Source organism: Schistocerca gregaria, chromosome 9 (assembly GCF_023897955.1).
Source record: "Schistocerca gregaria isolate iqSchGreg1 chromosome 9, iqSchGreg1.2, whole genome shotgun sequence".
NCBI classification, from domain to species: Eukaryota; Metazoa; Arthropoda; class Insecta; order Orthoptera; family Acrididae; genus Schistocerca; species Schistocerca gregaria.
The window spans coordinates 87486471-87500640 of NC_064928.1; the positions used below are offsets into that span (position 1 = coordinate 87486471).

General features: G+C 42.6%; 1 protein-coding gene across 1 annotated transcript in view; it reads right to left on the bottom strand.

Annotated features, from left to right (window-relative positions):
• LOC126291445 (uncharacterized) overlaps positions 1-14170 on the bottom strand; it is a 1287515-nt gene that overhangs the window by 870838 nt on the left and 402507 nt on the right. Inside the window, exon 2 of the mRNA XM_049984959.1 lies at positions 13734-13884. Coding sequence (XP_049840916.1) covers positions 13734-13884 — 151 coding nt within the window. The remainder of the gene's footprint in view (positions 1-13733; positions 13885-14170) is intronic.

Consider the following 14170-nt stretch of genomic DNA (forward strand, 5'->3'; position numbering starts at 1 on the left):
ATGGTTGGCACGCTGACACTTGTTGACGGCCCAGCATTGAAATCTAAAGCAATTTGCGGAGGAGTTGCACTTCTCTCAAGATGAACAATTTTCTTCAGTCGTCGTTCATCCTGTTTTTGCAGGGTCTTTTTCTGGCGGCAGCGTTATCGGAGATTTGATGTTTTACCGGATTCCTGATATTCATGCTACACTCGTGAAATGGTCGTACGACGAAGTATGTCCCATCGCTCGTCCGACGACTATAACACCACGTTCAAACCCACTTGAATCTTGATAAGCCGCCAGCAGTAACCGAGCTAACAACTGCGCCAGACACTTGTTGTCTTATGTAGGCCTCACCGACCGCAGCGCCGTATTCTACCTGTTTACATATCTCTGTATGTGAAGACGCATGCCTATACCAAATTCTTTGCCGCTTCAGTGTATTTTGTTATATTAAACATACTTCGCCCAACCGGAAGAATTAAGCTCTCAATTACAAAAAACAATAAATACTTAAAGTGAACATTGTACAAAACGAAGAGAATATACCATACTGTCCATAACACATGTAAGTAGGCTGCTTAGGTTTTTATATTGGTAACGCCACGTAGCGCACTGTATGAAAATCACTGGCTGTGCTGTGTGCAGTCTGTGGCTAGTTTGCATTGTTGTCGGCCATTGTAGTGTTGGGCAGATGGATGTTAACAGCACGTAGCGTTGCGCAGTTGGAGGTGAGCCGCCAGCAGTGGTGGATGTGGGGAGAGAGATGGCGGAGTTGTGAGAGCGGATGATCTGGACAGAGACAGTAACTTTGTAAGACTGGATGTCATGAACTGATATATATATATATATATATATATATATATATATATGACTTTTGAACAATATTAAGGTAAATACATTGTTTTTTATCTCTATCAAAATCTTTCATTTGCTAACTGTGCCTATCAGTAGTTAGTGCCTTCAGTAGTGTGAATCTTTTATTCAGCTGGCAGTAGTGGCGCTTGCTGTATTGTAGTAGCTTGAGTAACGAAGATTTTTGTGAGGTAAGTGATTTGTGGAAGGTATAGTTTAATGTTAGTCAGGGTTATTCTTTTGTAGGGATTATTGAAAGTCAGATTCCGTTGCGCTAAAAATATTGCATGTTAGTTTAAGCACAGTCTTGTACAATTTCTCTAAGGGGACGTTTCACACATTCTTAGGTAGCACGAAACTGACTTTGTCCAATATGGATACAAAGAATCTGGTCTACATTACTGAGTGCAAACTGACTCACTGTACATATAGCAGTATTTATGTGAAAGAGACCACTTTGTGGCAGTACTATACGGCCTTAATGAAAATTTTATGTTGTGAAGTACGGAAGCACTAACACATTTGATTGATATAATGTAGTCGTAAATGACAAACAACATTCTATTGTATCTATTACATCACCCTGTTTATTGTCTTACAAATATCTGTCTAGTGTAAGGGGACTGCTGAAAATATTCACCATAACATGGCGTGTATGTATAGAAATAAAATAAAAGTATGTGAACATCCTGTTGTTGAATAAAATGCGTAATTTAGTGTCCGCTAATGCATACATAAAAACATTAAAATTGTATACTGGTTGTTACGGTGCTCGCTTATTTCCAAGTCCGTATCGATCTTAGTGCTGAGTTTTCACTCAGATGACGCTTTGGCGTTAGGCGGTTGTTTCCGTGTGTGATCGCTGGCCGGGGCTTAGCTAGAGGCATGTGAGGAGGTAAGAGGTGGCTGGCTGCCTTGGCGTGGAGACAGTTCGGCTCGACTGGAGTTGTTTGCGTCAGGACACCGAGTGGGGCCCGATGGGAAGACCGGACCGTGATTTTACAGTTAATAACGTAGACAGCGGCGTGGTGTGCCGTTTAGCTTGATTCGCAAGGGGAGCAAAATCTCGCCTGTGTAGTTTGTCGAGCCCGAGTTTGAAATACCTTCTATGTGCGGCGGGATGTCATTTCGTCCTCCTGTCTCTCCGTCGCTCGGAGTGCTATCCTCGTTTACCGTCCCACGGATGTATATCGATGGGCTACGCTGCTCTCCGTACTCTACTAGGCGCTGGTGATCCAAGTGCGTCGTTCAGCGGCACGTTAGTCTGGGTGCTTTATGTTTCATCGTCGAGTGCATAGTCTTCGAGTGGCACTTCTTAAAGTTTGACTTTCGCAGGTAGACTTGAGTTTATTTTGTCTTGTGGTGCTTTCGCTTTCCGTTAACGAAGGTTAAGCTTGATTCGGCACTCCGTACGACGCTCGGCACCTCAGCAGGCGGGTCGAAGCCACCTTCGCAACTAAACGGAAGCCTTTAGACTGGGAGGTCTTGTGTCTTGCATATTGTTCATAAATTGTTGTTTTGGAATTAAGTTGGCTGAGGTTTCTTATGGATTTTCCGGGATTTGGTCTGTTGTCCGGCCCGGGCTAGGTCTCGGTCCTTGTTTTGGCTCAGTACGGTTTTGGTTCACTGCCTGGTTGTTCTGGTAGAACGCCGGGTGGCTGTGGTTGTGTTGCATTCTGTATGGGGCTGTGTGCTCGGAGCCGTGGAGCACCGTTTGTGTGAACTGCTTCACTGGGAAGTAGTGACGGGCCATTCTTGGTCCTCTGATGTATGAAATGATTTTATTATTATTTCAAAGTAACATTATTACTTGTTGCGTTAATTGAAACTTGGGTACTGAGAAATTTAGTAGTGTAATTACAGTAGATTTGATAGTGGCACATACCCCTTTACCTGTTTCGTAATCTGTTAATTACCGAAAGACCTTAATCTCATTCGGGAGGACGACGGTTCAATCTCGCGTCCGGCTATCAAAAAATGGTTCAAATGGCTCTGAGCACTATGGGGCTTAACATCTATGGTCATCAGTCCCCCTAGAACTTAGAACTACTTAAATCTAACTAACCTAAGGACATCACACAACACCCAGCCATCATGAGGCAGAGAAAATCTCTGACCCCACCGGGAATCGAACCCGGGAACCCGGGCGTGGGAAGCGAGAACGCTACCGCACGACCACGAGATGCGGGCCGGCCTTCCTGATTTAGGTTTTCCGCGATTTCCCTAAATTGCTCCAGGCAAATGCCTGGATGGTTCCTTTCAAAGGGTACGGCCGACTTCCTTCTCCGTCCTTCTCTAATCCGGTGAGACCGATGACCTCGCTGTCTGGTCTCCTTCCCCAAACAAACCAACCAACCAAACCTTAATCTCATAGTCATATGTGATTTTCTTAAATTATTGTATTTTTATGTCATGTTATTGTTTTTTTTAATTTGCTGATCACTGGTGTACTGTTCCAACTCCAAGTATTAAAATGTTTCAAGCAGCTATTACTAGGCTGGAACGCGCAAAACCGCAACGGAGAGAGTAGTTGCGTGCCTTACGTGTCCGTTGTCGGCGCGGCCTCGTGTCCGTTGTTTGTTGTGGTGCACCGGAGTTAAGTATTGTGTTGCCTCCTCCCTTGCTGCCCGTCGTGTTCTTCTCATAAACATTTCCTTCAAGGCATTTTAGCTAATTTTATGCTAGTATTATTTCAAAATCTTACATTGGTAAAATTGTGCGGCCGTCATTATGCACACTCTTTGTCATGGCGGAGTTGATGTGCCATTGTAATTTCTTAAACTCCATTATCTGTGCCCTTCGTGATACATATTGTTTGTCATAACAAATGGTTCAAATGCCTCTGAGCACTATGGGCCTTAACATCTGAGGTCATTAGTCCCTTAGAACTTAGAACTACTTAAACCTCACTAACCTAAGGACATTACACACATCCATGCCCGAGGCAGGATTCGAACCTGCGACCGTAGCAGTCGCGCGATTCCGGACTGAGCGCCTAGAACCGCTAGATCACCGCGGCCGGCGTTTGTCATAACAGATTTGTGTATGACAATTATAATGCCTCATATATCATGATGTGCGTGTGTAATGGTGCAACAAATGGATGATTATTACTTCTGTTTTCGGCGCCCTTCATGCCTCCTTTCTTGCCCCTGTTGGTACGCTATCCTTGTACTTGTGTTGGTAAGCCACATCACTGGTATTCCAAAAACAAGATAAAATTTACAAAGTTACACGTATGTGATAATTTTGCACAAGTAAGCGCGTTGTTGTTGTGATCTTCAGTCCTGAGACTGGTTTGATGCAGCTCTCCATGCTACTCTATCCTGTGCAAGCTTCTTCATCTCCCAGTACTTAATGCAACCTACATCCTTCTGTACCTGCTTAGTGTATTCATCTCTTGGTCTCCCTCTACGATTTTTACCTTCTACGCTTCCCTGCAATTCTAAATTGGTGATCCCTTGATGCCTCAGAACATGTCCTACCAACCGGTCCCTTCTTCTAGTCAAGTTGTGCCACAAACTCCTCTTCTCCCCAATTCTATTCAATACCTCCTCATTAGTTATGTGATCTACCCATCTAATCTTCAGCATCCTTCTGTAGGACCAGATGTCGAAAGCTTCTATTCTCGTCTAAACTATTTATCGTCCATGTTTCATTTCCATACGTGGCCCCACTCCATAGAAATACTTTCAGAAACAACTTCCCGACACTTAAATCTATACTCGATGTTGACAAATTTCTCTTCTTCAGAAACGCTATCCTTGCCATTGCCAGTCTAAATTTTATGTACTCTCTGCTTTGACCATCATCAGTTATTTTGCTCCCCAAATAGCAAAACTCCTTTACTACTTTAAGTGTCTCATTTCCTAATCCTAATTCCTTCAGCATCACCCGACTTAATTCGACTACATTCCATTATCCTCGTTTTGCTTTTGTTGACGTTCATCTTATACCCTCCTTTCAAGACACTGTCCATTGCTTTCAAATGCTCTTCCAAGTCCTTTGCTGTCTCCGACAGAATTACAATGTCATCGGCGAACCTCAAAGTTTTTATTTCTTCTCCATGGATTTTAATACCTACTCCGAATTTTTCTTTTGTTTCCTTCACTGCTTGCTCAATATACAGATAGAATAACATCTGGGAGAGGCTACAACCGTGTCTCACTTCCTTCCCAACCACTGCTTCCCTTTCATGCCCCTCGACCCTTATAACTGCCATCTGGTTTCGGTACAAATTGTAAATAGCCTTTCGCTCCCTGTATTTTACCCTGCCAACTTCAGAATTTGAAAGAGAGTATTCCAGTTAACATTCTGAAAAGCTTTCTCTAAGTCTACAAATGCTAGAAACGTAGGTTTGCCTTTCCTTAACCTTTCTTCTAAGATAACTCGTAGGGTCAGTATTTCCTCACGTGTTTCAACATTTCTACGGAATCCAAACTGATCTTCCCTGAGGTCAGCTTCGACCAGTTTTTTCATTCGTCTGTAAAGAATTCGTGTTAGTATTTTGCAGCGGTGACTTATTAAACTGATAGTTTAGTAATTTTCATGTCTCTCAACAGCTGCTTTCTTTGGGATTGGAATTATTATATTCTTCTTGAAGTCTGAGGGAATTTCACCTGTCTCATTCATCTTGCTCACCAGATGGTAGAGTTTTGACAGGACTGGCTCTCCCAAGGCTGTCAGTAGTTCCAATGGAATGTTGTCTACTCCCGGGGCCATGTTTCGACTCAGGTCTTTCAGTGCTCTGTCAAACTCTTCACGCAGTATCATATCTCCCATTTCATCTCCATCTACATCCTCTTCCATTTCCATAATACTGTCCTCAAGTACATCATCCTTGTATAGACCCTCTATGTACTCCTTCCCGTTTTTGCTTCCCCTTCTTTGCTTAGAACTGGGTTTCCATCTCAGCTCTTGATATTCATGCAAGTGGTTCTCTTTCCTTCAAAGGTCTCTTTAATTTCCCTGTAGGCAGTATCTGTCTTGCCCTTAGTGCGATAAGCCTCTACATCCTTACATTTGTCCTCTAGCCATCCCTGCTTAGCCATTTTGCACTTCCTGTCGATCTCACTTTTGAGACGTTTGTATTCCTTTTTGCCTGCTTCATTTACTGCATTTTTATATTTTCTTCTTTCATTAATTAAATTCAATATTTCTTCTGTTACCCAAGGATTTCTACTAGCCCTCGTCTTTTTACCTACTTGATCCTCTGCTGCCTTCACTACATCATCCCTCAGAGCTACCCATTCTTCTTCTACTGTACTTCTTTCACCCATTCCTGTCAATTGTTCTCTTATACTCTCCCTACAACCTCTGGTTCTATCAGTTTATCCAGGTCCCATCTCCTTAAATTCCCACCTTTTTGCAGTTTCTTCGGTTTTAATCTACAGTTCATAACCAATAGATTGTGGTCAGACTCCACATCTGCCCCTGGAAATGTCTTACAAAATAAAACAGGTTCCTAAATCTCTGCTTAACATTATATAATCTATCTGATACCTTTTAGTATCTCCAGGATTCTTCCACGTATACAACCTTCTTTCATGATTCTTGAACCAAGTGTTAGCTATGATTATGTTATGCTCTGTACAAAATTCTACCAGGCGGCTTCCTCTTGCATTTCTTAGCCCCAAACAATGTTCACCTACTACGTTTCCTTCTCTTCCTTTTCCTACTGTCGAATTCTAGTCACCCATAACTATTAAATTTTCGTCTCCCTTCACTACCAGAATAATTCCTTTTCTCTCATCATACATTTCATCAATTTATTCATCATCTGCAGAGCTAGTTGGCATATAAACTATGTACTACTGTAGTAGGCGTGGGCTTTGTGTCTATCTTGGCCACAATAATGCGTTCACTATGCTGTTTGTAGTAGCTTACCCGCACTCCTATTTTTTTATTCATTATTAAACCAACTCCTGCATTGCCCTTATTTGATTTTGTATTTATAACCATGTATTAACCTGACCAAATGTCTTGTTCCTCCGGCAACCGAAGTTCACCAATTCCCACGATATCTAACTTTAACCTATCCATTTCCCTTTTTAAATTTTCTAACCTACCTGCCCGATTAAGGGATCTGACATTCCACGCTCCGATCCGTAGGACGCCAGTTTTCTTTCTCCTGATAACGACATCCTCCTGAGTAGTCCCCGCCCGGAGATCCGAATGGGGGACTATTTTACCTCCGAAATATTTTACCCAAGAGGACGCCATTATCATTTAATCATACAGTAAAGCTGCATGCCCTCGGGAAACATTACGGCCTTAGTTTCCCCTTGCTTTCAGCCGTTCGCAGTACCAGCACAGCAAGGCCGTTTTGGTTATTGTTACAAGGCCAGATCAGTCCATCATCCATACTGTTGCCCCTGCAACTACTGAAGAGGCTGCTGCCCCTCTTCAATAAACAAAGCTACAACAGTTGCGTGGTATATTCAGCCCAGTTGAATTAGTTATTATGCTGGAATCTTAACAATTTAGAATTTCTGCATGAAGGAACCATAACGAAAGTAAAAAAAAAAATGTTGCAGTTATTTCTTTTGAATTCAATGAATCGTCCATAAATCATGTGGACATAAACATGAAATAATTAATTATTAAGCTGTAATCCAAAGAATTTAGGATGTTATTGGGTATTTCATGAACATAACGAAAGTCAAAAAAAGCTTGTACTCATTTTAAAAAAAATCCCATGAATCGTGCATGATTGTGTCGACAGAAACGTGAAATAATTGATTATTAAGCTCTAATCCCAAGAATATGGGATGTTATTGCGTGTTTCATGAACATAACGAATATCTGAACGAAGGAACCATAACCACAAAGTAAGTCAAAAAATCAAGTAGTCATTTAAAAAAAATGCGATTTAATGTGCATAAATCATGTGGACAGAAACGTGAAATAGGGAGAAATTAAAGTGTTTCGTGTTTTTATAAAAGCTAATGGACTGTACATAATTCTTCTGGACAGAATCGTTAAACCGAGAAATTAATGTGGTTCCGTTCCAAAGATAATTCTGAATGCTGCTGGAATTTTAATTTTGCCTTCATGTTGCAGACCAATTCAGTAAATTTTGCTCTTCAGAAGTAAATTATTGCTGCTGATTATAATGTTTAATGTAACGTAATTTATAACACTTATCATTATTATTCTTTATACGCAGTATACTGTGGAAAAACAACGATATTTCGTCTATAATTGTTACCCACATTTTAATATTTAAGCAGTATCAACAATAAAAAAAGTAAGTTTCCTAGTAGTTGCCAAATGATGTTGAACACTGAGTGTCACAATGGGTGAACTACTTCACAAAAAACCTCTACAGCCCACAGTTTTTAGCAGCACTAGTTGGAATAGTGTGTTTCTTTATTCTCTCAGTATACATGGTACAAATTTTGGGGGTGTTTGGCATGATTACTATAGCTATTTTCATATTGCCTAAGAGTCATACAAAAAGTAGGTGAAAATGGCGACAGCACTCACTGCTTTCAGTTGCATAAATACTGGTAAATGTGACTTGCATGTCATTGTTTTTTGACAGTATACAATGTATAAAGAAAAATAATTAAGTATTATAAACAGGTTGCATTAAACATTATAATCAGCGGCAATAATTTATTTCTGAAGACCAAAAGTTTCTGTGTTGATCTGCAACATGAAGGCAAAATTAAAATTCTAGCAACATTCGGAATTATCTTTGGAGCCATATTAATTTCTCAGTTTAACTTTTGTACCCAGAAGAATTATGTAAAATCCATTGAGTTTTATAAAAATACGAAACACTTTAATCTCTCTCTATTTCACATTTCTATCTACATGATCTATGCACAATTAATTGAATTTTTTTTTTAAAAAATGACTAGACGCCATCTTTGACTTTCTTTATTGTTATGGTTCCTTTGTTCAAGCATTCATTACATCAAGAAACTTACACGTATTCATGTAGTCGCTTTATTTTCGTTACGATGACGTGGCGTTACATCACTACGACGTAGGGTTCTCCTCACCTAGCGTGAGATGCATGCTACCCTACCTTGACAAACAACTCAGTTGTCTGTGATGTTGAAAGGTTTGTGTGTTATTTTTGTAGGAATCTTTCTGGTTTTGGATGTCAGAGACCGCGCTCGTTCAGTCTGGATTGCTCAGACATGAGCGCGCAGCCTCGATAAAGTTGCTAGGCCACACAGAGGTGAGTCAGATGTGATCTTTGCTCTGCGAAGCCGCGCGCCAGGTTTATCTTTTGATAGCGAGCGGAAGAGAGGAGACATCAACTGAGCTTTGGAGTTATAAGGGAACAGTCCAGTTTTGATTTTGTAGCAGCAAGGTAAAAACAAAGACGTTTTTGGACTTACATTGTGAATTAGTATGAGACTAGTTCCGGAGAGAAAAGGAATTGATTTTTACATTGGCACGAAATATTTGTGAAGAATGAATTGCAGGTAACGATTATATTTGTTTTATTTGCTTCAGCGGTTTGATAATGCAGCATTCTTGGTTCTTCCGACATCCAGATCAGGAATCTTGTTTTGGTTTTTTTTTTTATTGTTCATCGATAGTAGAGAGGGAAATGGATTTAAAACTTAGGTTCACGAATTTTATTTAAACAAAGATTATACATGTGAAGTTCAATTTTGTAAGTTCAATTTTTGCAATTCTTTTATTATTGGTACGTGATTTCAGAGAAAGCTTAAGTGTTTTTGAAGTTTCATTAAATGTTAAGTCTAAGTAAATGAAATTGGAAGTGAGTTAATTTAAACCAGTCATTGTCCCCATACTAAGAATTAATTAATTTTCAATTATTTAAAAGCCATTATCAAAAAAATCATAAATTAAGAACGACAGCAATGTTTTCAGAGTACGCGTTGCACCTCTGCTTACCTCTGTTATCAGATTTTTGCAGTTCTGTTATCGAGACGTGCTGTAGCTACGAGAGTAATTTTGCACGCTGTCTTGTCAACAGATTTTTTTCTTTAATTGAATTTGACAGGGTACTTTCGAAGTAATCGGCTTTCTGGTATCAGACTTCATAGTCAGACTTTATGTTTACCTTTCAGACAGGACATGATATGATATGCTGAAGAAGCTCGCAGTTACATTTATCTATCCATTCTCGCAGGTGAATATTGGCACCAACATTTAGCGTTAACCTACCTACAGTTTCAAATTCACTTTGACTCACTATATCAAATCGGAACAGATAACTTTCAATGTGTCCCCGGTGGGGTCGAACACGTCAGAAAACGGATCTTTTGTATAAAAACTTCTATTTTTCATTTATTTTATCGTCAGTTGTTTCTAGCCTAAAGCATCTTATTCAAATGCCCATGTATGAGGATCATTACGAAGCTAATATATCCTTCATTATTTTGCGCATCCGAGCCAATTATGTTGGTGTAATACTAATTTTTTATCCTGGCGCTAATGTCCTGTTGTTCTCTTTCTTTGAGATAAATAACAGCAACTGACGTCGTCGTGGGCATAAAACTGAGTTGTGTCATTCCATTCCTCTCTGATAGAGGAATTGTGCCAATCCGTTCATATGGCTCTGAGCACTGTGGGACTTAACATCAGAGGTCATCAGTCCCCTAGAACTTAGAACTACTTAAACCTAACTAACCTAAGGACATCACACGCATCCTTGCCCGAGGCAGGATTCGATCCTGCGACCGTAGGGGCAGCGCGGTTCCGGACTGAAGCGCCTAGAACCGCTCGGCCACTGCGGCCGGCCGCCAATCCGTCTACTGTTGCTAAAGGTGGGTGGAGACGATGCATTACACATTAGTAATGTGAGGCAACGAGTTCTGCATCTCAAACAGTTGGAAAGGCTTTTAAAGCAAGCTACGCACCAGTCGACCATGATCAGCTGCTATCCCTCACAATGGACTCATCCGTGAAGATCGGTGCGTTACGACCCAGAAATTGTGTGCACAGATAAAGTGGGCTGTGATGTCTTAAGCATGATGTTACGCAGTCTTGGGCATCGCAGAGATTGTGAGAGACGGACCGTGCAAATGCTTACACGAGACATAGATCATCATCAAACGCAAGGATTTCAGGATCTGTTGGATCGATACGGGGCTGGCTGTAACGCTGGACCTGAGATGTGCTGTCACTACTACGAGCCAGAATCCAAAGGATGGTACAAGGAATGGCAACATGGGAATTCTCCAACAAAGAAGAAGTTCAAAACACAACCATTCTGTTGGTGAAGTGATATTCACAATTTTGTTGGAGAAGCAGGGTGTGGTTCTTTTGGATGTCTTGGAGTCTACAGCAACTAAGATCGCTTATAAGGCGACATTGATTACGCTGACAGGCCGAATTTCCAGAGTAATTCCAGAAAATAACGAAATTTCACTTGCAACACGATAATACCAGCCCCACAACAGTTGTTTGGCTGTGGAAAGCAGTACCAAATTTTAGTTGGCCCCTTCTGCCACATCCATCGTACAGTTCTGATTTACAACCTATAGACTTCCACCTCTCTGCAACGATGAAAAATGCGCTAGCTCTTTTTATACCTAAATCTCTCAGGGGTTCAGCAGACGGTGGTCTTCATCAAGTCCCAATGACAACTCGTCCACTCCTTTCTGTATCTCATTCTATCTAGGGCTCAGCAGGTGGAGCTACTCACCACCATGCAGGATACATCAGTCAGCCCTTTCTGTACTTGACTGCTCAGCAGGTAGGGCTGTTCAGTGTTTCCTAGCTAGTGGGACAACTCACTGTGTCCTAGTCATGGCTCAACCCAAGTAGTGTTCAGTAAGTGCCACTCCTCACCAACAGGCCTTTTTATACCTCATTTTACAAAGTGCTCAGCAGGTGGTGTTACTCAGTCTGTCCTAGTGACATCTCTACTAGCCCTTTCTGTATCTCATTCTAATGAGTGCTCAGCAGGTGGGACTACTTACTGTATCCCACTGATGCCTCAAACAGCGCTTACTGTACCTTAACCTAAGGAGTGTTCACCACTTGGGGCTACTAGTGACACTTCTACCAGACCCTTCTGTACCTCAGCCTACTGAGTGATCAGCAGGACGGCTACTCACTGTCTCTCAGTGGGACGTCAGTCTTTCCCATATCTCAGCTTAGTATTTAGGAACATGGCTGCCAAGGAGGGGAAGGAAGCCAGTGAGCACTCCGTGTGCATTCTGGGGGGAGTCAGTCCGGATGTGGAAAGGGTGCTTCCGAATGCCATGAAGAGTACACGGTATAGCCAACTGCAGGTGGTGGCTCATGACGGTACCAATGTACAAAGAAGGGCAGCTTGTTTTGCATTATCGCGAAATAGGGGAGATAGTATCAGAGAAATGATACGTAAATTGGAGGCGTTTTTCGTTGCGACAGGATCTTCTCATGAAATTTAAATCACCAGGTTCCTCGTCCGATTGCGAAACCATTCTGTTGGCACCCACCTAAATAGGGAGGAATGATCATCACGATAAAATAAGAGAAATCAGGTCTCGCACAGAAAAATTTAAGTGCTCGTTTGTCCGGCATGCCGTTCTAGAGTGGAACTGTAGAGAGACAGCTTGAAGGTGGTTCGTTAAACCCTCTGCCAGGCACTTTATTGTGAATAGCAGAGTGATCATGTAGCTGTAGATGTAGCAGGTGGAGAAACTCACCATATCCCAGTGACACCTGGACCAGTCCCTTCTATACTTCAGTCTAGAACAGGCCTCTCTCTGTGTGCTAGTAACACATTTACCAGTCTTTTTTAGACAACAAAGGGAGTTTTCACCAGTTGGGCCTGTTCGTTACGTTCCAGCAACACGTCAACAAGTGCCTTCCATGCCACAACTACAGAGTGTTCACCACTTAGGGCTACTAGTGACACTTCTACGAGACCTTTCTGAACCTCAGCCTACTGAGCGATCAGCAGGAGGGCTACTCACTGTCTCTCAGTGGGACATCAGTCAGCCTTTCCCATATCTCAACTTACAGAATGTTTAGCAGGTAGGGAAACTCACTGTGTCCCAGTGACACCTGGACACAGTCACTTCTGTACCTCAGACCAGGTCTCAGCAGGAAAGGCTTCTCTCTGTGTGCTAGTAACACATTTACCAGTCTTTTTTAGACAAAAAGGGAGTTTTCACCAGTTGGGCCTGTTGGTTACGTTCCAGCAACACGTCAAGAAGTCCCTTCCATGCCACAACTACAGAGTGTTCACCACTTAGGGCTACTAGTGACACTTCTACGAGACCTTTCTGAACCTCAGCCTACTGAGCGATCAGCAGGAGGGCTACTCACTGTCTCTCAGTGGGACATCAGTCAGCCTTTCCCATATCTCAACTTACAGAATGTTTAGCAGGTAGGGAAACTCACTGTGTCCCAGTGACACCTGGACACAGTCACTTCTGTACCTCAGACCAGGTCTCAGCAGAAAAGGCTTCTCTCTGTGTGCTAGTAACACTTTTACCAGTCTTTTTTAGACAACAAAGGGAGTTTTCACCAGTTGGGCCTGTTCATTACGTTCCAGCAACACATCAAGAAGTCCCTTCCATGCCACAACTACAGAGTGTTCACCACTTAGGGCTACTAATGACACTTCTACGAGACCTTTCTGAACCTCAGCCTGCTGAGTGATCAGCAGGAGGGCTACTCTCTGTCTCTCAGTGGGACATCAGCCAGCCTTTCCCATACCTCAACTTACAGAATGTTTAGCAGGTAGGGAAACTCACCATGTCCCAGTGATACCTGGACACAGTCACGTCTTCACCTCAGACCAGATCTCAGCAGAAGAGGCTTCTCTCTGTGTGCTAGTAACACATTTACCAGTCTTTTTTAGACAACAAAGGGGGTTTTCACCAATTGGGCGTATTCCAGCAACACGTCAACAAGTCCTTTCCATACCACAAGCCACAGAGAGTTCGGCAAGTGGGGCTACTCACCGTGCCCCGCCGACACCTGGACCAGCGTGCAGGGCTCGTCGCCGGGGTCCCGGCAGCAGTCCACCAGGTCCCGGCACGTGGTCAGCGGCGTCACCGGCACGTCCGTCCACTCGGCGTCCGCCCCCGCGCCGCCCCACACGCGTGCGATCATCTGCAACACACACGTGTCACCCTCTCACTCTCTGCCACTCAGCACAGCACGCTGCTTCGAGGAATTCGCTTTGATTACTGTTCCATCTGCCACGATAGAAGAGTCTGCGCTTGGCGGCTTGTGTGTCGTGGTCAATCTTTGGAGATCACATGCTGAAGCAGTCAAACTACAGTAGGACAAGTTGCCAGGGCTGTATGCAGATCAACCAGCCGGTTGATTGCTGAAGTAGAAGGTAGTCCATATGTGTGGGGCCAGTCTTACAAATATGGTGGATGCGGAGAAGTTT